This window comes from Lipophrys pholis (assembly GCF_963383615.2).
Source record: "Lipophrys pholis genome assembly, chromosome: 6".
Lineage (NCBI taxonomy): Eukaryota > Metazoa > Chordata > Actinopteri > Blenniiformes > Blenniidae > Lipophrys > Lipophrys pholis.
Window position 1 is genome coordinate 11,066,184 of NC_137629.1, and position 26,069 is coordinate 11,092,252.

The 26,069-nt window shown below is 44.3% G+C and overlaps 2 protein-coding genes across 3 annotated transcripts; one reads left to right on the forward strand and one right to left on the reverse strand.

The window, feature by feature from the left end:
• Positions 1 to 821: 821 nt before the first annotated feature.
• dnd1 (DND microRNA-mediated repression inhibitor 1) lies at positions 822 to 9,741 on the forward strand (the record flags this gene model as incomplete). Its single annotated transcript, XM_080466156.1, has 5 exons — positions 822 to 845; positions 1,664 to 1,775; positions 3,768 to 4,093; positions 8,092 to 8,224; positions 9,176 to 9,741. 5 exons carry the CDS (start codon positions 822 to 824, stop codon positions 9,739 to 9,741), a joined length of 1,161 nt encoding a protein of 386 aa, XP_080322282.1.
• Positions 9,742 to 10,315: 574 nt separating this feature from the next.
• Positions 10,316 to 23,618, reverse strand: hars (histidyl-tRNA synthetase). Of its 2 annotated transcripts, XM_080465992.1 has the most exons (14): positions 23,233 to 23,618; positions 21,092 to 21,372; positions 20,921 to 21,010; positions 18,040 to 18,159; positions 17,857 to 17,952; positions 17,205 to 17,330; positions 16,964 to 17,071; positions 16,545 to 16,643; positions 14,224 to 14,317; positions 13,860 to 13,987; positions 11,400 to 11,672; positions 11,036 to 11,152; positions 10,720 to 10,866; positions 10,316 to 10,635 (listed from the first exon to the last, which is right to left on the reverse strand). In XM_080465992.1, the coding sequence occupies exons 2-14, from the start codon at positions 21,194 to 21,196 to the stop codon at positions 10,576 to 10,578; spliced, it is 1,563 nt and encodes a 520-aa protein (XP_080322118.1). In that variant the 5' UTR covers positions 21,197 to 21,372; positions 23,233 to 23,618; the 3' UTR covers positions 10,316 to 10,575. The 2 variants fall into 2 exon arrangements, with proteins under 2 accessions (XP_080322118.1, XP_080322119.1); XM_080465993.1 differs by lacking the exon at positions 21,092 to 21,372 and having other exon boundaries at positions 23,233 to 23,615.
• Positions 23,619 to 26,069: the final 2,451 nt, after the last annotated feature.

Here is a 26,069-nt window from a genome sequence, read left to right on the forward strand (position 1 = left end):
GCATAGTTATGAAGTTTGTCTGTGAAGATTATAAACACTGATTCTGATTCAAGTGAAAACTAAAAGTCAGTATTATAGTTTGTACCTTAGTATAGTTTGAACATGTGTTTGTTAAATCATAATGATGCACCTTGAAAGTTTTTGCATTAAAATGATAATTGAAACTAATACCTTAACTGTGTTCATATATCCATTTCATACAATTCTGATACATAATTACATAATCATATTGTGTACTTGTTGCTCAGAATAATTTGTTATAAAAAAAACCTCTTCAATTGAAACATGTTATTTAGTGTTGTCTGATGTGAGCAGACCATTAATCAATGTCATATTTAGTTATTAATAAGTACAAATAACTCACTAATTTAGTATTAAAGTAACTAACAAAATTTTGACATCAGTCAGATTTGACTGGAACAAGTTATAAAGGCTTGAGGGAAACATGGTGGAGGCACCATCATGCTGTCAGCCTGAAGCATTTTCCAGTTTTGATGGAAAATAATTTCAGGAAAGTTAAGTAAATATATCTACATGACAGAAAAAGTACTTTTACTTTTCAGAAATTACTTATAAATTACTGGTGATGAATCTCATGATTACGTTATGACTTCACACACACACACACACACACACACACACACACACACACACACACACACACACCGTGTGTGTGTGTTACCTGCAGGTTTGTTAGTGTGTGTTACCGTATGAGCAGGTGCGCGTGCAGGCTGAGTGTTTCCTGGAGTGAGGCGCTCGTGCTTCGGGCTGCAGCCGAGTGGACGCACACGCGCAGACAGACAGGACCCGTTACAACCTCCATGGCGGACAAACTACAGCTCCAGGTACACGTGCACGTGCACGTCTCACTGAAAAGTGTTTGTAAACATGTTGTTAGGTTGTAAACATGTTGTTAGTTTGTCAACATGCGTCACGGCATCGTGTTCTCATCGCGTCGTTTCGCCGTGGCGCGCGCTCTGCCAGCTGCAGCTCGTTAACGTGAAGAAGCTCGATTTTATTTAATCAACAATTACAACTCAAATCGTATGTAAAAGTTTCATTCTCATCCCGAAATCCACGGTGACAGTTTAAACTGAAGTAAAATGGAGTCGTTTTCACCTTCTTTTTGTTGTTGTTTTTGTTTACTTCAGTAGTTTATTATTAAGTAATTAAAAATTCAGTAGAATCGACGGGAAAAGTTCCTCCATTGACTTTATTTGAGCAGAACTCGGCCTTTTGAGGCCTTTTCCACTTTCTGAGAATCACCTCCAATTAAGTTTACCAGGAAATAAAAGAGAAAGATAGTATTGTCAATATCTGTTACTTATCCAGAGAAACCGCAGGAAAGTCCTGCTGCTCTTCATTGTGTTGATTAAAGCAGTTGGAAGCACAAAAATCAAGAAAAAGAACTTAAAAACAAAGCAAACAAACTGCTCTACTTCTGAAACATTGCTACTACAATGATTAAAAAAGTAACAATATTTGTGTCCAGAAAGAAATAAGTCCAAGTAATAAAGCAAATTTACATACAAATCATGTACTTCAGTGTTTTTCACCATCACAATATTCTAATATTGTCACATTAAAGTCATTTATTTCAAAGTTTGTGTGGAGCTGAGGACTGGAACCATCAAGTCATGATGAGGAGTTGTGCCTGTTTCAGCCACAGGTGCTGAACATGGAGCGGCTGAAGGCTTTGAACGCCTGGCTGAAGAAAACCAACATCAAGCTGACTCAGGTCAACGGCCAGAGGAAGTACGGAGGACCACCACAGGGTGAGAGCACCTGCAGCCGACACACACTCCTCACACCCTCGGCAGAGCAAGTACATGAAGCTGCACAACACACCAGCTGTATGGATTGCAGTATTGTTCTTAAATGAATATGTTCAACATCTTCAGAGCTGATAAATGATGGGATGAAAACCTTGTGTCAAACTGTATAACTTTGGTGACTTGGCTTGAAAGATCAGTATGTAAAAGTTGACTGAGGATAGAGCGTCTGACAGAAAGACGATATACATTTAAAAAAAAAATTATTTCATGAAAACGTAATCTCATTTGTAATGAATCTATATGATATTTGGGTTTCACTTAATGAAATGAGTGACCAAAAAATATTGAACTTTTTAATGATATTGAAATAGTTTGAGACGTGCCTTACAAATGTGTAAGAGCTACGATGGGCTCAGATGTACGCGATGTCTGTTCACTTCAGCGGAGGTGTGTAGTAATGTGTTGCATGTACTTGAGTAACTTTGTGGATGAATGGTACTCGTGAGAGTCGTTTTGATAGCAAACTTTTTACTGTATCTTGAGTTACTTTACACTTTACTTTGCTTAAAGCGACTCAGTATCTTCCCTTTTGACTGAGAAATAGTAAAATAATCTCCTCCGACTCCTGACTCTCAGTAACCAATCAAACCAATCCACACGGTCACAAATAGTCCAAATACAACAAAAATCTTAGCTTCCTAAAGTCTTACTGGACAGATACATTTAAAAAAAAAAAAAAAAAAAGATCCAAATTAAAAAAAGACAAATATCTATCCTTCAGTTTACCTTCAGGTTCACTGAGAAGCAAAACTTTGATGTTTTATGGGCAGAATAGAAACAACTGTTTGTCAGATATTCGATTATCTCAAATTATTTGGCCTTTTTAGTGTTTTACAGTAGTAGAACCTTCTGACGATAACTTGACACAGAACATCAATTTCGATTTCATCTGGAAAAACCATGAAAACTGGACATTTTGAAGAATTTTAACTTAAACAATGTAAAACGGCATACTTTAAGACGGTGTGGAACATTTGTACATTCGGTTTCTTGATGTAAGGGAATATGATTAAGTTAAATATCAGCAGTCACTGTTGTTTACTGAATCATGTTGGGGAAAAAATAAAGTAATAATCTTTTTCTTACTGTGTTATTAAGATGTTTTTATTTCCACTTTTCAGTAGAAGTTATACCATTTCATTGTTTTACATCGTTACTCAACAATTGCTCAATAAGTAAGTTTTAATCGAAGTAGTTTATTACGCGTTTTTGCGATACTGACTCCAGACATTCAATTGAATAATATTATGCTGACGTAACAATACTTGAGTAGCTGTGTGTAGGATGTGTCAGGATTGAATCCAGAGGCAGCGTGTACAGTATATAGTGAATAAATGAAAATGGGCCCAGGACTGATCCCTGAGGTTCGCCATAGACAAGAAGAGCACAAGAAAAATGAATTTCTGAGAGACGAAGACACAACTGTTTGACAGAAATGAGATGAGCCAGTCCAGTTGAGACCTTGCTTTCCATGATAAATGAGTACATTGTGGTCCAGTGTGTGAAAAGCAGGGCTGAAGTGAAGGGGATTAAAACTGGAAACTGGCTGAAAAAAAGACTGTACTGTACCATCTTAAAGATACAGCAGTTATTTATGAGATATATCAGCTGTGTGGAAAATAGTTTTTCTAGCTGGAGATCTGAGCTCATCTGAGGTGTTGTGATGGTGGAAGAGATGGAGATGAGAGAGCAACATCTGGACTCGGGGCAACAGGAAGTAAACCACTAAGAACCTGTTTATATGAATTTTCACCTGAACACAGGAAAGATTTGTTGAGTTTTCGCAATTTATTTCCACCAGTATCTATTAATCATGTCTATTATTCTTTGCTGGGAGGGTAAAGTGTTTATATTTGTCACAAATGATTCTATTGCAATAGTCCACATGATATGATGTGCAGTGTGTGGTAACTCTTTCCTGGCTGTGCTCAGTGTGGGACGGCCCCCTTCCTGGCCCGCACTGCGAGGTCTTCATCAGCAACATCTCGCGGGACACTTACGAGGACGTCCTCATCCCCCTCTTCAGCTCGGTGGGGCCACTCTGGGAGTTTCGCCTCATGATGAACTTTAGCGGGCAGAACCGAGGCTTCGCCTATGCCAAATACGCGGCAGCGGCGGTGGCCACCGAGGCCATCCACGTGCTGCACGGCTACCCCATTGAGCCTGGCTACAAGCTCTCTGTCCGGCACAGCACTGAGAAGAGGCACCTGTGCATCCATGGGCTGCCGGCCACCTGCAGGGCGGAGGACGTACTGAAGGTATGTGAGACACGTTTGTGTTTTCTGGGCTATTTAAGTCTTTTAAGATGCCGCAATGGTCAAACGATCCAATCGCAAAAGGAAAAACAACGGCAGTGTTTCCTCTCCATTCTTTTAGGACTGGTGGGCCACCATTCCTAAGTCCTCACCGCCATTCCTTCAAATTTCTCTCTCCTTTTTTTTCCCTTTAATTGACGCAAATACACAACCGCCACAAGTCTCCCCCTTCACAGCACTGGGCCGGGTTCTCGTGAGCACCCGGCCCAGGTGCACCCATGGGGTGCGCTTGGTGGAACAGACTAAATACAGGCAGTGTTTTGGCTGCTAAACCCAGTTGAAGTAGTGGCAGCTCCATTTCAGTGCACAGTTTAAGGCAGCGAGCCTCCATCCATCATTTGGACGGTCAATTTTGAAAAAGACGAAAAAATTGTGCACAGCTGCTCAAAGCTGCCTAAAATATGTGTGACCTGATAAGAGTGGAAATATCATCATGCACGGAGAGGTTTTAACTGTTAACACACTAATCAGCGGACAGCCTCCCGCAGCGCAGCGTAGCGTGGTTTACTTACGTCCAACATAAGGCCGATTGGGCCAAAACCAGCCACTAAGGCTCCAATCCGGCCCCACAAACCACCAAGCAAGGAGGTTATATAGGATTTGTAGGATCTTTTTTTTTTCTGTTTCACTGTATTTTGCTCCAGAAGGTACACCCCCCACCCCCTCGGGAGAGCCTGCCCTTGCTGCTTAAACAAATCCTAGAGGAAACACTGAATGGGGTTCAGTTTATCCCACTTTGGGGCTGATCCAAAGGTCAATTAACCCTCACTGATCAGACAACGCCAGTGAATGTCTTATCACCTCCAACAGCTGATCCTAACTTTAAATCTTTTCTATTTCACTCAGTTAAAAGAAATTAGCATATGCACTCACACAGTACATCAAACTAAAAAGCAGATCAGTAATGAAGCCATTCAGATGGAGAGCTACTTGTATGTTTAATTTCTGGAAGAGAAGTCATTGACACGTTGTTTTATTTGCTTTCTAAAGACACAGCGTCTTGTATGTGGAGCTTCTCAGTACTTTTACGACTGACTTTTGTCACGATCATCCAAAAATAACATTTGTTTATCAAGATCATTATTTTTCCCTATCCAGATATCTTCTGTCACTGAACTGTGATAAATTATGTTTCATTCATTGTCTTCATGTCAACATACAGGCATATGAGAAGGTTTTTGTTCCTCTGAGACTGCATGATAATTTACTCTTCAAAGAAAGTGATCACGGTGACATGTCATTCATTTTCTGATAAAAGCTGAGTATTGGGCTGTTTTCCACCCCCAGACTTTTAGTGGATCAATGTTAAGTTGAACGAAAGTAAATGGGATGTTAAAAATAGGCTGTGCTAAAACTTTCAACCCTTTCACCTTGCACCCTTTCAATTTGGTTGATTTGAATACCTGTAAATGCTCAACACTGATCATTTGGAACATAACATTGATTTGATGAGCTTATAAAGCGTTGAACTTCATAGACGGCTGCATCCAATCCTGAGAAAAGGTGCTTAAGGTGGTGGCATGGGGCCACAAAACAAACCTAACATGTACTGAAAACAAAGATTGCATATGTAAAATGCTAGCTCAGCGATTTCACCTGTTACCTGGAACATAGTAACAACATGGAAGGATACAAGGCTCAGTTCTTGTTAAGGCTAAAAGAGGCAGGCCTAGGAAAATATCAGAGAGGTGAAGGATGGTGAGAATGATTCAAAACAACCCACAGATCTTTCCAAGGACCTACTAGATCATTCACTGGGCATCCTTCAACAACTCGGGACACTGAGACACAGAAAAGCTACAGGATGCTCAGGACAACAGAACAGGTCTGATTTTGAGGAGCCGTTTGCTGATTGGTCAGTGATTTACTCCACGCCCTCAATGTTTTAATATGCCGGCTGTATAGATAGAGCTTCTGATAGAGCAGAAGCGAGGCAGGGACGTTACGGCCGTAACCGAACTGGGATTGGAGCTCGGAGACAGCCATGGACGTTGGTCAGCCAGCTCGGAGCAGCTCCGGTGTGCTACCGAGTCCTCTCGTCTTGTCACGTTGCGTCGCTGGCCGGTGCTCCATTGCGTGGGCCACCGTGTGTCCACACACACTGGCTGGCTCCAGAGCTCCGGTTCCCCGGTTCCCCGGTTCCCCGGTTCCCCGGTTCCCCGGTTCCCCATCGCTGGAGTTCAGGGAACCTGCCAGTGTGTGCGGACACGGAGCCACGGCCAGCAGCTCGAGACGCAAAGTGATGCTACAAGACAATCGGACTCAGACCACGTCCGCACAGCAGCGTGGACGGACACCGGGGCTGCCCCGAGCCCCAGTGTCTGTCCACGCTCTCTCTATAGCGCTCCGTTCCATCCCTGCACTTGTTGTGCAGTGGAAACGGGGCTTAAGTCGCCATCAGGTAGCAACATCAATGTGCGAAACACCTTACAGGAAGTGTCACTATGGCAACAGACACTGATCTCATTTGATGAGGTGCCTCTCCCATCCGCTTTGTATGGGACATTTTCTCGTAGTCTTTTGGGATTTATTCAGAAATGGTTTGCTGTTATCATCGTAAAATTGGTCCTTAGATGATGACAAATCATCCCTAAGAGTTTCATGTAATTCGGGTTAATAGTTTTTGTGAAAAGTTGGTAAAATGCATACATCCTGGGGCCACTCCTGTTCATACATCAATCACAATATATCCAATGCAAAATTTCACTTTTATGCTGACGATACCGTCATGTTTGATTCTACGTCCGTACTTGTCCGTAACCTATTCTCACCTCCTCTCATAGTTCACAGTCCCTGGATACTGTCTATCGTGGACCTCTGAGGTTCATCACCAATTTTAAATGTCTGACACATCATCGTCTGCTGTTTTTCCATACAACTGTATTTCACCAACCAGATGAGTCCACGTGTTGAGGCCATGTGTTGAGAAGTGTTGAGGCCACAGGTTGAGATTTGTTGAGGCCACATGTTGAGGTCACATGTTGAGGTCACATGTTGAGATGTGGAGAGGCCACATGTTGAGGTCACATGTTGAGGTCACATGTTGAGGTCACATGTTGAGATGTGGAGAGGCCACGTGCTGAGGCCATTTGTTGAGATGTTTTGAGGAGACATGTTGAGATGTGGAGAGGCCACGTGTTGAGGAGACATGTTGAGATGTGGAGAGGCCACGTGTTGAGGTCACATGTTGAAATGTGGAGAGGCCACGTGTTGAGATGTGTAGAGGAAATGTGTTGAGGACACGTGTTGAGGCCACTGGTGAGGAGACGTGTTAAGGCCAGGTGTTGAGGAGACATGTTGATGCCACATGTTGAGATGACAAGTTGACGCCATGTGTTGAAAAGACAAGTTGACACCACGTGTTGAGATGTGTTGAGACGAGTTGACGCCATGTGTTGAGATGACGAGTTGAGGCCACGTGTTGACAGGTGTTGAGGAGACAAGTTGACGCCACGTGTTGAGATGACGAGTTGATTCCATGTGTTGAGGCTACGTTTTGAGACGAGTTGACACCACGTGTTGAGATGTGTTGATGCCACGTGTTGAGGAGATGAGTTGACACCATGTGTTGAGGAGACGTGTTGACGCCATGTGTTGAGATGACGAGTTGACGCCACGTGTTGCGATGTGTTGAGAGGATGAGTTGACGCCACATGTTGAGATGTGTTGAGAGGATGAGTTGACGCCACGTGTTGAGATGTGTTGAGATGACGAGTTGACGCCACGTGTTGAGATGTGTTGAGATGACGAGTTGACGCCACATGTTGAGATGTGTTGAGAGGATGAGTTGACGCCACGTTTGAGATGTGTTGTGGAGACGAGTTGACGCCACGTGTTCAGATGTGTTGAGGAGACGAGTTGACGCCATGTGTTGAGGCCACATGTTGAAACGTTTTGAGGCCACGTGTCTGACAGACATTTGTCCCTCTCTTTCCTCTCAGGCGCTGCGTCTGCTGGCCGACGGCGTGGAGAAGGTCACTCTGAAGCCGGAGGCCAAAGGGGACCAGGTTTCTGCTGTCGTCACCTTCTCCAGCCATCATGCTGCTTCCATGGCCAAGAAGGTGATCGTGGAAGGTAGGCGCTCTGGTTTCAGGTCCTGTCAGGTAAAGTGCACCCGGACCCAACTCTGTTGCGCGGACCCAACACAGAGATTACGGTTAAAATGTAGGAGGAGTTGTGAACGCCGCAGGTATGTGACGTCATTATGCAACAGTAGTGTGACGTAGTACTGTTGACTCAGTTTATTGAAACGTCGGCGCTCCACAGCCCTGCGGTCTTCTGATGAGGTGCAGATGCTCCTCTCAGTAACAGGAGAGGAGATCCAGCTGGACGCTGCGTTTCACAATACAAAACTTTTCAGCTTTGTCACAGAAAACGGAGGCTCACGGCTTTTCTCGGACGTCTGAGCTGCAGCCACAACCTTTGCGTTAGTCCCGCGACTACTGTTGCATAATGACATCACATACCTGCTGCGGTCACAACCCTGCCTACATTTTAACCATACCCTCTGTGGTGGGACCGCGCAACAGAGTTGGGTCTGGGTGCCCTTTGCTTTATCGCCCTGCTCGCTCCGGCGCTAGGGCCTCGGGCCTACACACAGCTGGGCCGAGACTCAAGTTCCTATCTGGTCCCGTTGTTAGTGTTTTTACGTTTTTTTATTCATTTTGACTCTTTTGATTCCTTTTCAGCTTGTTTTTTCCTTTCACTAGTAGCTTAGACCTTTTGTCATGCAATTTCAAATATTTTTGCTTCTGTGCTCTTTTAGAGCTATTAAACCAGTAAAGAGGGGCTATAGTCAGTTGATCTCTGGATAAGAATTGGAACATGCCACTCATTGTTGTACTTCCTTTAATGTTTAATATTTTATAATTTTTTTTAATTTACATACTTACTGTATTGTTGCAACAGAGGATGTTGTAACAATACTTCAATGATGTAGCCACTGTCTATTTAACAATACTTCCAGTGACAAAATAGAACTATTCTCTTCTATAATCTGACCTGCAGACGTCTTTGATTGTTCAGCGTTCCAGAAGCAGTGGTCACTGACTGTTTCTACGAGGTGGATGTTGGAGGTTAACGAAGTCCAGAAGCCCCCCCATCACACCCAGACCTCCCCGCAGGTCTCGGCCCCGCCTCCACTCCTGCCCGTTTGTCCGTCCAGTCCCCCGCTGTTCTGCAGAGCTCCAGGAGGACCCGCGGTCCCCGAGCAGCCTCACCCCAACAGCCCGGGTGAAGCCGCTCAGGTGAGCCTGCCGGTCGTCCCAGTGCATCCTGACCTGAGGTGCCCCCCCTCCTCCTGCCACTCCCTGCAGAGGCGGTGCGTTACCTCCCCCGTGGTTCTCCTCCGCAGGCTGTGTGAGAACACCGGCATCGGTGAGCCGCTCTACGAGATCCACTACACCCACACCGGGAGCGACGGCTTCCTCTACTTTACCTACAAGGTGAAGATGGCCGGCGTGTCGGGGTCCTTCAGCGGGCAGGTCACCATCCTGCCGGGACCCCCGGCTAGCGTGGTGCTGAAGGAGGCCCAGAGGGAGGCGGCCCAGCAGATGCTGCACCGCGTGCAGACCTACCAGCTCAGACTGTGAACGCTCTGCTGCTGCTGCCGGTTCTGCAGCACTGACTGTGTGTGTGTTTGTTTCTGTCAGTGCTGCTTAAAAAAAGTGTGTTATGATTTCTGCATGGTTTTATTGTTGTAGATGTAGTGTTCTTGTTTGGACCGCAGTGTTCTCTTATGCATGTTTTTTAATGGATCCGTATTCTGTGTTACAGCTTTCTCATTTAAAATAAATGAGATGTAAAAATACCAAAACCATGCTGTTTATTCCAAATAGACTGTTTCTAGAGACTCACTATTGATGGGTCACAGAATATTGTTTGTATTCACCACAATCCATTTTAACTGGTTCAAACAAGTGATCTAGAAGTGTGTGCGGTCACCATGTCTCATGTTTAACTGGATGAATGCTGCAGACCTGCTATCAGTCATATACACATCAGTTTTATTCATTTCACATATTATTGATGTGTTTTTTTAAATACTAACAGGTAATCTGAATTTTTTGCAGGTCTTAATTTGGTGTCACACTTCACTCCTGCTCATGAAACATCTGGTCATACCATCAGTTAGAGTTAACCCTCCTGAGAAACACAAAGGAAAAGCAGAGTATAGAGCAGTTTATTGGAGGACCAGCATGACGAGCACAGGCAGAACGAGTGTACACTTGAATTAAAGCAGCAACTGTTTTCATGTTCATCGGTCCTGAAACATCATCTGAAGAGCACACTGACAGGTGGAGAGGGGGTGGAACTACCCCATGGACACTGGACACGTCTCACAGCATGCTCCTTGATGTCTTTGACGGGGAAGTCTGCAAAAGTTTCTTTTGACTAAATGAATCTGATCGGGGGGGGGGGTCTGTCTAAGCCTCTGAAGTCCTCATCCTGATCTCGCTGATCAGATCTGCTCTGGAAACGTCCACCTGAGGAGACGGAGGAGACGGCAAGTGTGTGTGAGTGTGTGTGTGTGTGTGGGTCATAGCAGCGTGTCGTCAGATGAATGGTACCTCCTCTCTGGTTGCGACCACTCTGAGTTTGACCACCCCGTCCTTCAGCTCCTGCTCCCCGAGTATGGCCACCAGAGGGATCCCCGACTCCTCGCAGTGCTGCAGCTGACTCAGCAGTTTGGGGTTCTTCTTGTACATGACCTCTGCCTGGAGACAGAGACACACGACTCAGACGTGAAGTTCTCAAGTTTCCTCTATCTTCTACACTCTGAGGTTCAGCCAGACTGAAGAGACTTAATTTGAGCTGCATCACTAAGTTTACCTCACAGCTCCATTTGTAGCCTCAAGTGCTAACCAGAACTAATGATGCACACACCTTGATTCCAGCATTCCAGAGCTCAGTGACAAGTTTGAGTCTCTCCTCCAGCAGGTTCTTCTGGGCTGAAGCCACCATGACCTGAACCTGGGTGGTCCGAACCTTCTCTGCCGAGGCCTGAAACACAGAGTGAAGCTGTAGTCTGCCTGACAAACACACACCACTCTGCTGCTGTGTGTACACGTTTCTTTATAATGGACTGGACCTGACGGTGCATGTGCAACTGTCTAATTCTGTGAATACAACAACAATGAAATTCATAAGGATGATATGTTTCGGAGCTTCAAGAATGAAATGTTTGTCAATCCATTTAAATGTTTTGTATATATTTTGACCTCCAGCAGGTTAATAAGAGGTCAGTCACCTCAGCTTTCTGCTCCATGATGGAGAAGATCCTCTCAATGCCGATGCTGACGCCCACACATGGCACCTTCCTGCCTTTGGGGTCAAACATCCCCACCAGGCCGTCGTAGCGGCCCCCTCCAGCAACGCTGCCCACGCTCACGCTGTCCTCAGCATTTGCCCCGTTCTGAGCGTCGTTGGACACGGCGGCCACGCCGGCCTGAGTCAGCACCGCCTCGTAGATGATCCCTGTGTAGTAGTCCAGACCTCGAGCCAGACTCAGGTCGAACACCACCTGCAAGGAAAACCAGGCGGAGAACGAGGAGTCCAGTGAGAGGGCTGTGACCTGCAGCCGCATGCGACTCTACAGCTCCTCTGTAGTGACTTCACAGCCCCTCTATCATGACTCTACAGCTCCTCTGTAGTGACTCCACAGCTCCTCTGTAACGACACTACAGCTCCTCTGTAATGACTCTACAGCTCCTCTGTAAAGACTCTACAGCTCCTCTGTAACGACTCCACAGCTCCTCTGTAGTGACTCAATCAAGTTTTCACCATAATTATAAGTGGATACATTTTTTTTTCTTCTTTTTAAACTCTAAAACAGCTCATTACTAAAACACTTACAAATGGGTGAAACTGCTTTCAAGATTTAAAATGGGGAAGAAACAAGTCTCTAAGGCTCAAATATAATAGAATGTTGAGAGAAAAAAGTTAATAAAAATATAACATGCAAAACAGCTTAAGAGCTTATGACACCATCTTCCATATTCCCTTCTTCAGAAATGTTGACACATTTACCCTTTTTAGAATTTTGCACTGTTGAAAATCAATCCCTCTCCTAGAGGTCGGAGACTGGAGAGGAATGTGGAGGTGACGTCGCCAGAGTAACACTTTCTCCTGGATCACGCAGGGAATGCTGCACTTTCATATTGTTGTGGTGCTTTTTTTGAGGATTTATAATAAATAATAATAGAATATGCCTACATAGACATATTGTAGTAATATTAAATAATTTATATAGTGCTTTTTTCGACCAGCGCGTACAGAGAACATTATTCATTCACACCAGTCCCACAAGTGATGGTAAGCTACGTTGTAGCCACAGCTGCCATTTTGCGCCTCCGACCACCACCAACATTCATACGAGGGTGTGGGTAAAGTGTGGGTAAAGTGCCTTGCCCAAGGACACAACAACAATGGCTTTTGATAGAGTGGGATTCAAACCACCAACCCTACGGTTATTAGACGACTGACTCTACCACTGAGCCGTGACCTCTCCTCGAATGGGAAGGTCTATGCTGTAGACATATTCTAGTAGATCTTCCATTATAACATGTTGACTAGAGTCTACACAGGTACACATATAGTGAAGGATCTATTAGCATATGTCTAGACTGTAGGCGCGTTCTAACAGACATTCAGTGTATGGGATAGATTGACGACAGTGTTCATTTATTATTAGTCCCTCATCAGTCCTCTGACAGGAATTTTCTTCAAATGGACCGTCGGCAGCAGCCACACGGCGGCGCTCGGAGGGGAGGTGATGGGGATTGAGGGTCTCGCTCAGGGAGTCATGGTGCAGCTTTTTTGGACTATGGAAGGGAACTGGAGTACCGGAGGAAACCCGCACACAAACGGAGAGAACATACAAACTCCACACAGGAAGGTCCCGGTGGGTATTTGAACCAAGACCTTTTGGCTGTCAGGCTCAGTGGGACGTGGTGAGTGGAACATGTATCATCACATCAGAGCAGATCTACAGTCTTTACTCTGTCGACTCCCAATGGAACTGATATGCACACAATCACGTCGCCTTGACGATCGTTGTTGGTGTTTCGTCTTCAGATTGTCTGATTCTGTGCCGTAGTTGCTGGGTTGATCCCTCAATATACGGCTCAAGTCTGTTCGGTCTGTCCTCCAATGCTCCTGCTAACACAAGTCTTTAACTACCACTGAATAGTGGAAAGTGTCAGAAGATATTTGTTTGTTCGCTTTTCTGTGCGCCCGCCGCTGGGTTTTGAGCCTGGCTGCTGGAACCTGTTACTCCTGTGACGTCAGAGATGGAGGAGGTTGAGAAAGCTCGATCAGCGGCAAACAAGAATCAAGACTTAATTTCACTCGTTTTTCATAGTTGTTTACTTGCAGACGACGGTAGTATGACAAAGACGTCTTGTTATGAAAATACTTTGACTTCTTATTGCTTTTTTTCAAAAATGTTTTGGTGTCATAAGGTCTGTAAAGTCATACAAAAAGATCCCAAAACAGCTCAAACTACTGAAAGTAGAGGAAATAAACTGGTTAAAAGGGAAAATCAAAACAAAATGCTAGTAAATCAGGTCAATTTCTAATAAAGGTTTACTTTCTATAATCACCTTCACAAGCTGTGTTCATGTCTTCATTTGAAAGGTTAAACATGTTTCACTGGTCCAGATGGATGAGTGGATGGATGAGTGGATGGATGAGTGGACGTGCGTCTCACCTTGTCAGTGACCTGGAAGAGCTGCAGGTAGCTGAAGAGCTGTTTGATGTCGGTCAGCCCGGCACAGGCCTGTTTACTCTGAGACAACTTATGGTCCTGCAGGAGGCGCTCTGCCAGGTCCATCCCCCCTGCAACACACACACACACACACACACACACACACACACACACACACACACACACACACACACACACACACACACACACACACACACACACACACACACACACACACACACACACACACACACACACACACACACACACACACACACACACACACACACACACACACACACCAGTTAACAGACTACGCAGTGCCCTGTTGCCCCACCCCTCCGGCAGTGTGCGGTCGGGGTCTCACCCTGCATGCTGACATATTGACCGATCTGGTCGGCAGCCTCCTCCGACAGCCCCTTCTCGTTCACCATCTCCCTCTTCACCTCTTCCCACGGCATCTGAGCAGAGGAGCCACAACACAGCCGTTAGTATTTAACTATTATTTATACACTGCCTGGCCACCACCTGGAATAATTACTGCATGGACGAATATCTTTCAGCTGGCAACAAGTTATTTAACCCCAGCTGATGCTATGAGTAACGAAAGACACACCCTGTGGTCGTGGAAAATGTGTTAGTCTGTTTGAGAAGGGTCAAATCTATGGCATGCATCAAGCAGAGAAAACATCTAAGGAGTTTGCAGAAGTTATTAAAATTGGGTTAAGAACTGTCCAACACATTATTAAAAACAGGAAGGATGGTGGGGAACCATCGTCTTCCAGGAAGAAATGAGGTCAAAAAAAATCCTGAATGATTGTGATCGGCGAACACTTAAACATTTGGCCAAATTAAATCGACAACAAACAACAGTAGAATTCTGGATTATGTTTAATAGTGAAAGCAAGAGCGTTTCCAAACACACAATGCAAAGTGAACTCAAGGGATTGGGGTTGAACAGCTGTGTAAAAGTAAGAAAACCACTGATCACTAAAGCCTCAGTTTGGACTCTGGAGGAATGGAAGAAGGTCATGTGGTCTGATGAGTCCAGATTTACCCTGTTCTGGAGTGATGGGGGCATGAGGGTAAGAAGAGAGGCAGGTGAAGTGATGCACCCATCATGCCTAGCGTCTACAGTCCGAGCCTGTGGGGGCAGTGCTGTGATCGGGGGGCGCAGCAGTTGGTTCAGGTCGAGGTTCAGCAACATTATGAGGTCAGCTGACTACCTGAATATACTGAATGATCAGGTTATTCCAATGGATTTTTTCTTCCCTTATGGCACGGGCATATTCCAAGATGACAATGCCAGGATTTATCGGCCTCACATTGTGAAAGAGTGGTTCAGGGAGCATGAGACATCTTTTTCACACATGGATTGGCCACCACACAGTCCAGACCTTAACCCCATTGAGAACCTCCGGGATGTGCTGGAGAAGCTTTGCCCAGTGGTCAGTCTCTCCCATCATCAATACAAGATCTAGGTGAAACATTACTGCAACACTGGATGGAAATAAACCTTGTGACATTCTAGAAGCTTATTGAAACAATACCACAGTGAATGCTGTAATCAAAGCTAAAAGCGGGACAACAACATATTGGAGTGTTTGACCTTTTTTTGGTGGAGACTTTTCTTTGGCCAGGCAGTGCATATAGTTTTATCACACAGACAAGAACGGTGTCTTATTTTGGATTTCTGAAGGTTCACAACCACAATTAAAGGTACTGCAAATTTGTAAACATTTTAGGTTCTTTTGGCTCGTCATTTAAAGACATTTTTAGCTGCTTTAAACATTTTTATATTTTTGGCCCTTAATAAGAATCCATTGAAACAACCCGATGAGCAAATGACAAAAAAAATTTAAAAAAATCGAACTAAAATGTGACAGCTTGATGGAGCCAGTACTGAGCAGCTGAAGAACCACATGTGGCTCCACAGCAGCAGGTTAGTCTGTCCTGGCATGTTTCGACAGTTTGTAAGATGGTGCAAAATACAGAAAAATGTCCAACAATCATGTTTCGTCACTTCCCTTTAAACTGTGTTTGGACTGAAAATGCAACAAATGATTTAAAATAAGTTTTCTTTGAAGAAATCTGAGGGTCACAGAACAGAAACTTGTCTGGGTTCTGACAGAGTGGCGTTGATGCTAATGCTACAGGAGTTAGCCTGACGACAGCGCTGGATCGCTCCAGTCAGTAAATCCAGAGCAGCAGTTACTTTTAACCAGTCAGTCATAAATACGTTCTCTGATTTAATAAGATTCTTGTAAGCTACAACTTTACTTAAAGTGTTTGGAATATGTTAAAGTGTATGTGGGAGGGTGATTAAGCCCTGATGGGAATCAGGTGTGCTGCCTCACCTCTCTGCCCAAAAAGGAGGAGCCTCCTGGACACACAGGGTGACAGGCGGGAAACAGAGACTGCAAAAGAGCCTGAAAGAGGCTGTGGATCGGTGAGTGTGTGTTTCAGTTTTGGTTTTGTTTTAATGTAATAACTTGTGGTGAACTTGGACTCCGACTCCGTGCCTCTGTGGGTGAACCTGGTGGTGGCGTGCTCACCTGCCACAGTGTAATTAAGTGAAGTTTAGAGTATTCAGAGTTTTAAGGAAGCCATTGTACAGACGAGTTAACTCCCCGGATGCAGCCTTTTAGCTCTAAACTAGCTTCATGAAGCGAATTTTCAGTTTCTAACCTTGTCCAGTTTGTCCACCGTGGAGCAGATGGTGCGAAACTTCTCGTCTGGGACGCCACACACAGCGAACATGCCGTCCAAGATGCGTCTGTCATTGACCTGATAGAGGAGAGGGTGAGAACAGTTTGAGGAGAGTGAGGATAGGGTGAGGAGAGAGTAAGGATGAGGTGAAGACGGGGTGAGGAGAGAATGAGGACAGGGTGAGGACAGAGTGACGACGGGGTGAGGACGGAGTCGGAACAGAGTGAGGACGGAGTCGGGAGAGAGTGAGGACAGGGTGAGGCGAGAGTGAGGAGAGAGTGAAACCATAATGAAGCGAGAGTGAGGAGAGGGTGAGGACAGGGTGAGGCGAGTGAGGACAGGGTGAGGCGAGTGTGAGGACGGGGTGAGGAGAGAGTGAGGACGGGGTGAGAACAGACCTTGATCCTGAAGTCTCCCAGGTCCAGCTCGCTCAGGATCTCGTAGACGATCTTCAGACACTCTGCGTCGGGGATCATGGCGTCATACTGTCCTGCGATGTCAAAGTCCTGAAACACACGAGTTCAAAGTGTCTCAGAGCAACGAGACCAAGGACAGACACACTACAGAGGGAGAGATGCTGCAGAAACCACAGACAGACACACTACGGATGGACAGACAGACTCTGCCACAGACACTCACACACTGGTAGAACTCGCGGTAGCGTCCTCGGGTCATGGCCGGGTTGTCTCTCCGGTAAACTTTGGCAATGTGGTAGCGTTTGATGTTGGTGATCTTGTTCATGGCCAGGTAGCGAGCGAAAGGCACCTGGAGGGGGGGGCGGAGTCAAGGACCACATGACCTGCAGAAACCGTCCATCAGGGAAGACTCACTACAAAACTGTAATTTACTGTCTCCATTGCATCAAATTACTCATTTGTGCAAAGATATTCATATATCAGCGGAGCACTTATAACATCTCTTCTATGACTTTAGTTTATTGTTTTACACTTTGTATTATGACCCGTTTCTTACCAATGACGCCTTTCTTCTTATCAATTATCCAACTGCTGTTATCATCTTAACTAAACTTTCTAAGTAATGTAGAAAAAGTATCACTGTGTTATTTTTAATAGCAGTAGCTCTGGAATGTACTGGTTCTGATGTACTGGTTCTGATTCTTCCAGTAGTTTCATTTAAACATTGAAACAATTTGAAAGGCAAATAACACATCCTCCTCACGGAGCGAGAAAGATCCACATTCATCATGTTGGTCCTAATCATCAGTTTTTCTCCCAGCAGTCATTGTTTCTGGGCCCAACATCAGACTTCAGTGATTGTGATTGGAGGATACAGTCAGGTCGTATCTGAGTGACAGCAGCTCTCCTCCCTGGTCTTTCAGGTCGTAGATCAGTTTGGAATCTTCGCCGTACTTCCCCGTTAGAGTTTCCTTACACACACACGGACACACACATTAAATTATGTGTTTTGTTGATAATATATTTACTGCTTTTACTTCAGGTGTGTGTGTCTGTACCTTCAGCTCAAAGACGGGTGTGTCGATGGTTTCAGCTCCGTGACGTTTGAAGCAGCTGATGATGGTGTTGAAGACCTTTTCTCTGATGGCCATCTGTTTGGGGTTGTAGTCCCTTGTTCCCTGAAACACACACACACACACACACACACACTTCAAGTGTTTGAAGAGGAGGTGGTTTTGGGGCGAATAACACAGACGAACATGTAAACATGTAGCTGCAGTTCATATAAACACAGTAAATGAAACAAGTTTTGGTACAACGCAACAGTCAACAGTTTGGATGTTATTTTCAATGTCATGCTGCTCAGAGCCGTAGACCAGTGATTCTGAATCATTGGGCCGCGGCCCACGCCTGGGCCATGAGCGCCACCTGGAGGGCCGGAAAAAACTTTCTGTTTTGCACCTGTGGGCCGCGGGACCACACAGGTTATCAATTGTTTAGCGATATTACTGTCTGTTATCCATCAGATGCTCAGTTGCAGTACCGCATCCCACCACTGGCGGCGGTAATGCGACAGTCAGTTGTTTAACAAGCTTCAATAAGCAGAAGAAGGCACTCGGTAAGCGGAGCCGTTAGCCTGTAGTGAAGGTTTATGAAAGAAAGTGATGGAGAAGTATCTTAAAAGAAAAAATGAAGATGAAAGTGGTACCAAACCCCTAAAAAGACAAGCATTTTGCGCAGGTACAATCCGGACTTCATTAGGTACGGATTTGTGAACGGAGGTAATGAGGCAATTCCGTGTTTGAGGTAGAGCTATCAAACGAAGATCTGAAGCCTTCAAAACTAAAGCGGCATCTTGAAACCAAACATCCAACGCTCGTGCGAAAGCCGGTGGAATTTTTCAAGAGAAAAGAAAATGGGCTACAGATGCAGAAAAGGTCTGTCGTATCACTGACAAGCAATTCTAAATGTGCTTTGAAAGCCAGCTGCCTCGTAGCCAGACGTGTGGCACAGAGTAAGAAAGCGTTCACCATAGCGGAGGAATTAGTTCTGCCTGCAGCTGTGGATACGTGCCATGAGATGCTGGGAGAGGCTGCTGACCATCCCACTGTCGGACCACACTGTGAGTCACCGTATCACAGACATGGCCTCAGATATACAGCATCAGCTTCTAGAAAGAATAAAAAGTAGCACAAGTGTTTGTTTGATTTAAGGAATGAGGTCTTCTCTTTTCTCACTGAGAAAAAATCTCCTCTTGCACACGACTATGCCGACACGAAGTTCACAGCTAAACCTGCCGACCTCTGTGACGTCTTTTCATTGCTGAAGCAGCTGAACGTCTCTTAGAGGGAGAAATAGCAACACATTTTTTTGTTGCAGACAAAGTTCAAGCTTTCAAGAGGAAACTAACTTTGTGGACTGAGAGGACCCAGGAAAAGAGGATGGACATGTTTCCACTTTTGTCGGACATTTGGGAAAGGTCCCCTCAGGTGAAGATCAGTAACTCTGTCTCTCAGCACCTCCCACAACTGGCACAGAAATATGAAGAATACTTTCCTGAGGATCCCAGAGAGGGACACATGTGGATGTTGGACCCATTCTGTGGATCCCAATGAAAATGATGTTGCTTTGCCCTCCCATCTTGAATCCCAGCTTCTGGAGGTTTCCACCGACAGCACTTTAAAGATGTAGCGGGGCAAACTGGACCTGGGCTCCTTCTGGAGTGCTCTTTTAAAGGAGTGCCCATGTCTCGCACTGAGGACTGTGAAACTCCTTCTTCCATTCATGACTACGTACATGTGGGAATCAGGATTCTCCATCGCGGCCACAACTAAGACCAAAGCCAGAAACACTGGAGGCTACTCAGAGTGAGCCTTCCCCCCATTCCACCCAGACTGGATCTGATCACGTCTGAGAAGCAGGCCCAAGTGTCTCATAAGAGACGTTCAGAAAAAGAGTTGGAGCTTTTTAAAAAAGGGATTGTTGTGACTGTTGTTATTGTTCATTTGTCACAGACATAAAAAGCAAGTTCTGCTTCTGCAATGCAAAACTGAAGACTGTAGACCAGATTATAAAACTATATTTTCATTTGCACTTTATTTCAATTTCATTTACACTTTATCTATTTGATTATTTATGAAACTTTTATTGTTTTGAACGTATTTGTTATTTTATCACCACATGATTTTATTTATTAAATTTCCTATTTTTCTCACCAATTTTTTTGAGAGTCCTTTTTTGCTGTTTTAAAGTCTAATCAAGTTATTTTTGTGTTAATAATCCTGACTTTAGCCTTGTTTCATGAATTCTTAGCCTGTTCAGCATCTTGTGGTTTACATACACATCACACATAAATGTCTTTGATGATCACATTGTATAATGTAATGTATTTCACAAGCTTTTAGCTTTTATTTAGTTATTGAATAGGAAACCAAGAGCGAGGTCAATTATTATACTAACGCAGTGTTAATATTTGAATGGGCCCTGGGCCACTTTGTACTGGAGAACTTGGGCCCCAAGATCAAAAAGGTGAAGAACCGCTGCTGTAGACTATCATCATTTTGGACAAAAAGCTTCTTCAGACTGAATTATTGCTGAGCCTTACACATCTCAGATGAAATCAGATTGTTATTGTTCTGCAGCATGAAGCCAGTTTCCAGAGAAAGACTCTCCCAAAGCACACACACAGATCTATATGGTGCTGGAGGAGTGTTTCAAATAGCCATAACAGCAAATAAAGGCTTGCGTTTCTTTTCAATTGACTAAAATCAAGTTGAAACCATTAATGAATGAATGACAGCCGATCTGTGATCTTAATCACTGACGTAGCTCATTCCTTAGCGTGAGCAGCTAATAGATTATTTCTTTCTATTATATTCATAGTAGATTTCAATAAATTAGATGTGAACATTTCCAATAAAACTGTGCGTATGCTCCTACCTTTGCTGTTTTGAGGACAAACTGGTGTTTTCCATCGTCTCCTCCCAGCTGAGCCTTCAGCTGCAGCAGTTTGGCCACTTCTTCATCGATCTGCCGTCGGCACAGAGCAGGAGACAACACTCAGCTATCAGAGCTTCAACACGGCGTTCACACACACCAAGAGACTCCTACCTGGTCCACAGTCATCCCAGAGAGAGAGTGCAGGCGTTGGACACGTGTGGCAGCACGGAGGCCCGTCAGACCCGAGCAAACACGAACACACAACATGGACAGCATGTTCGATCCCAGGAAAATAAAAAGTCACAAAATCCCACAAAGTAAATCCAAAGTGAGGAGTTCAGGAGTGCATGGTAATCCAGAGGAGCAGTCCAGGAGGACGAGGGTTCGAGTCCAGTTAGTGGAGATCCAGCCAGGCAGGAAGAACAGGAGAAAAGTGGTGAGCAACCCTAGCACTAGGGGGAGGGCGGGGCATGACCACCATCATCATCATCACCACAGCGTGGAGGACAGAACATGAGATGTAGCAAGTCAATCAAAGCAGCCAGCCCAATGTAACACACACACACACACACACACACACACACACACACACACACACACACACACACACACACACACACACACACACACACACACACACACACACACACACACACACACACACACACACACACACACCTAATGCAGAGTTCTGCTCAGCTCAGCTCAGATGTTCCATTTAAAGCAAAGAAAGGTTGACTAGTTGATCCTCCACGTGTCTCCGGAATGCTGCCTTTCACTTCAGCTCATAAACGTTGAGTTTCCTCTCGGTAAGATAACCACGATTAAATAGAGTTTCACTCATTTATTTCCACTGATTCGCTGCTGCTTTAGCTGGAACTTGCAGATGAGCGCACAAACTACTGGAAAGTGATGTTGATGTCTTTGTGATGTCGGATTTTAACAGTGCGCTCAATTACAACCTGCTGCTTTTATGCTCCTTTAGGGCCGGGCAAAAAAAACGATTCAATCGTTTATTCGAATTTGTAGATAAAAAAGATTTTTATTTCACAAATTTAAGGGCCCTTTAAAGCTTGAATTTGTTGAATGACAGCACCTCATTGGATTTTTATTTTGGGATTGTGTTTATACATTTTAACTCCGAGGACAATCACAGCAATAAAGTTGCCCTTTTGACAATATATCAGATGTCTGCAGTCATTTTTAGTTACATTGAGAAAAAAAAATAAATACAAAAAACCGAATCGAAACTCAAATTTCTTTTTAGGCCAAATCGCCTGGCCCTATGCTCCTTGTGGGTTGTTTTTTTTTTCCACGTGTGTCTCCAGGTTCCAGCAGCAGTGTTTCAGTGGTCAACTTTATTATTTTTAGTTTCTTACTTGATTTTAGCACCTTTGACTTCTGTCCTGTTGTCATCAGGTTTGAAGTAATGTTGATATTGTGTTGTTCTACACATTCCAGTGCACTGGGGCTCCATCTGACTGGTCACATTTAACAACATGCACAGCTCATGGGGACATTTAATTTCTTTTACTTCAGTGTGTATGTTGTGAACTTTGATATAAGAGATATGTGGTGCGGCGCTAAATGACGAGACAACTATGGATGGAATAAAAAAACAGCAACACACTGCTCTATTCCTGTTAAACACGTTTGATGGTCGGGGGGCTTTTCTCTCATGGAGCTCCTCACCGCCACAACTTATTTGAACACTTCCGTCTGAGTTCACGGCTCATTTTATTGCATCAGCTGCACTCACACACTTTAACATGATTGCTGTGAGTCGAGATGTAGCCGCTTCCCATCAATAATGTCTCAAAAGATCAATTAAACGATTGTTAACATGTCAGATGAGCCGGAGCGGCAACATGACAGCTCGCGTTGATGAAGACACCGGTTAACACGGGAGCCAGATGGTCCGAAACACCGAGGCGCTTGTTAGCATTGCAGCAATTAGCAGTTAGCCACTGAGGCTACAATACCAACAAGTTCACACAGCTAATGAGGTAACTGCGTTTGTTTACGGTTAAGACAGACACACTGCTGGGTTAGAAGTCATTAATACTGTCTTTAACACGTTAACCTCTCTGACAGCTGACAGTTAGCATGCTGCCAGCATCACGACAGAACGGACTGTACTCTGTAATCGGAGTATTTCTGAGTCAGAATGAATGAACAGTCCACGGCAGGAGGTCCTTCTGTTATATGTACATACAATGATGCTGTCAGACACATGTCACCTCCGCCGCCATCTCCCCCGGTATCCCCCCGGTTATTCCCCCCGGTCCCCCGTTTTCACTACGGCTACTGACCTGCTGTTTGCTCGCCTTCTCCGACTTTAACCTGCGGACCACTTCTCCTTGACTTTTAATGGCTTCTTGAATCTGTGCCTTGTCCTCCATGACTGTTCATTAATCTGATGCTTTGGCGAGGCGCTGCAGCGTGGACAGGACACACCAGACCGGCGGAGGAGGAGGAGGAGGAGGGGGAGTCGGACCGGAACCGAGGCAGAGGGAACCCAGGAAACGACTCTCTTCTTCTGTCTCCTACAGAACGAAGTTCGCGGCGTTCGCGCTCCCTGCTGGTTCGGAGGGTGAAGCGCCGAATAAAGGCAAGAGATGCATGTGGGGAAAACCAAGATGGCGGTGTTGCGGGCGCCGCCATATTTGTTTCTGGGTCACCGCCATCTTGAAATGGTGCTATGCGGAAGCATGGACGGAAATGACACTAAATGACGCACCGGAAGAGACGTATTTAGAAGCCGACCCACATGAATTGACGTAACCGAGAGGCTGCCAGTGGGGAATCCAAAATGGCCGACAATATGGCGGTGTAGGTACCAGATCTGTCCGGGCTACCAGATCTGTCCGGGGCGGGGCTTGCGCATGCGCATGCGCCTGAGCTACCAGAGCTGTCCAGGTCGGGGCTTGAACCCGCGCGCGGTGATGACGTTTAACATTATGATTGGCTATGATGGCGTTTCGCATTTTAACTGGCTGCAAGTTTTCTCTCATCACAGTATGCAGCTAACATTAGCTTTCACAGTTAGCTTCGTGAAAAGCTAACAAGGCTGTGTGAGGTGAACAGTACGCTACGAGTGGTTTTATGCCTCTGAATGTCCCAAAGCAGCAGTGATCTGTCTGGTATAACTTCAGGAGAGTTTAGAGGCTGAACGTGTCTGGTTTAACTTCAGCAGGGTGTAGAGACTGAAGGTGTACTGGTGTCAAGCCAGCCCTCACTTCGGAAAACAACGTCAAGCCAGCCGCCACTATGTTTAGCAGTGCGCCTATGCACTATGCATTACCGTAAGAGCAAACTCAAATGGATTTCAAAATAAAAGTGATGTTTCAATGAACGAGATCTCGCCTCCATTCAGATGGTTAATGAAACACAAATTAATACTATGGCTAGTAATAACACATAAAAACAAAGAAAAAAATGAATGTATCATTGATCCAAACTATTTGAAATTAAATATTAATAAAATGAATTGCTTGCAGAAAAAACAAAAACAAAACACATTGTCAGTCCGTCAGTGATTTATTAATGTTATTATAATACTATAGACAACAGCCCACTCTAATCACTTTATTTAAATTAAAGGCCCATCAGAAAAGCAGATCTAAGCAAAATTCAGGTTTGGATTAGATTAGTTATAAAAAAAAAATCATTTAACTTCAGATTGATAACAGGCCAGATCAGGATATGGTTTATGAAAATAGGAGCCCTTTGAAAGCATATCTGGGCTTGAATTACTCTCATTTCAGATTGATCTTAAAATAAATTCCCCTGTTATCATTGAACCAATCCAGCTCAGACTGATAGTATGTCACCTGTAGATGTCACTCATCAAGTATCAGCTCAATCTGTTCTGGCATTTCAAAATAAGAAATCTTTGAAATAGCACTTCTGAGCTCCATCCATGTTAACTTTGAACTGAGATTAATAGAAATTTCCCTGTTATCATTGAACCATTCCAACTCAGACTGATAGTAGGTCACCCCAGGATGTCACTCAACAAGTATCAGCCCAATCTGATGTGGTTTATCAAAATAAGAGCCCGTTAAAATAGCAAATGTGAGCTTAATTCATGCTAACTTTGAACTGATATTAAAAAGAATTCCCCCGTTATCATTGAACCATTCAAACTCAGACTGATAGTTGGTCACCCCAGGAGGTCACTCACCAAGTATCAGCTCAATCTGATTTGGCATAGCAAAATAAGAGCACTTTGAAATAGCAAATGTGAACTCAATTCATGCTAACTTTGAAATGATATTAAAAGAAATTTCCCTGTTATCATTGAACCATTTCAACTCAGACTGATAGTAGGTCACCTGTAGATCTCACTCACCAAGTATCAGCTAAATCTGATGTGGAATTTCAAAATAAGAGCACTTTGAAATAGCAAATGTGAGCTCCATTCAAGCTAACTTTGAAATGATATTAAAAAAACATCATAGTGATAGTGGACCATCCTGGGATACCGTTCAGTCAGTATTAGGATATTCTGATTTGTCAGTTCAAAATAAAAGGCATTCAAAAATTTGCATATGACTAAACACTCGATATGATATTGCCTGTTTTAAAGTTTGATTAATTCCATAATTCCTAGTTAACATGAAGTCATTCAATATCAGATGAAAGCACTTTTTTTGGGTGAATTTCTAAGGGGCTTTCATTTTGAAGTGACACATCAGAATTCGATGATATTTACTGAGTGGTATCCTGGGATGGCTCTCTATCACTGTGATGTTGAATGATTTCATGATAACAATTAATTATGGAATTAATCAAACTTTAAAACAGGGAACTTCCATTTAATATCAGTTAAAAGTTAAAGTCATAAGTGCTCAGATGAGCTATTTCAAAGAGCTTCTATTTTGAAATACCACATAAAATTGGGCTGATACTTGGTGAGTGACCTCCTGAGATGACCTACTATCAGTCTGAGTGGGAATGGTTCAATGATAACAGGAAATTTCTGAATTTCAGTGGGCTCTTATTTTGCTATGCCACATCAGATTGAGCTGATACTTGTTGAGTCACATCCTTGGGTGCCCAACTATCAGTCTGAGTTGGAATGGTTCAATGATAACAGGGAAATTTCTTTTAATGTCAGTCTGAAGTTAATGTGAATGGAGCCCAG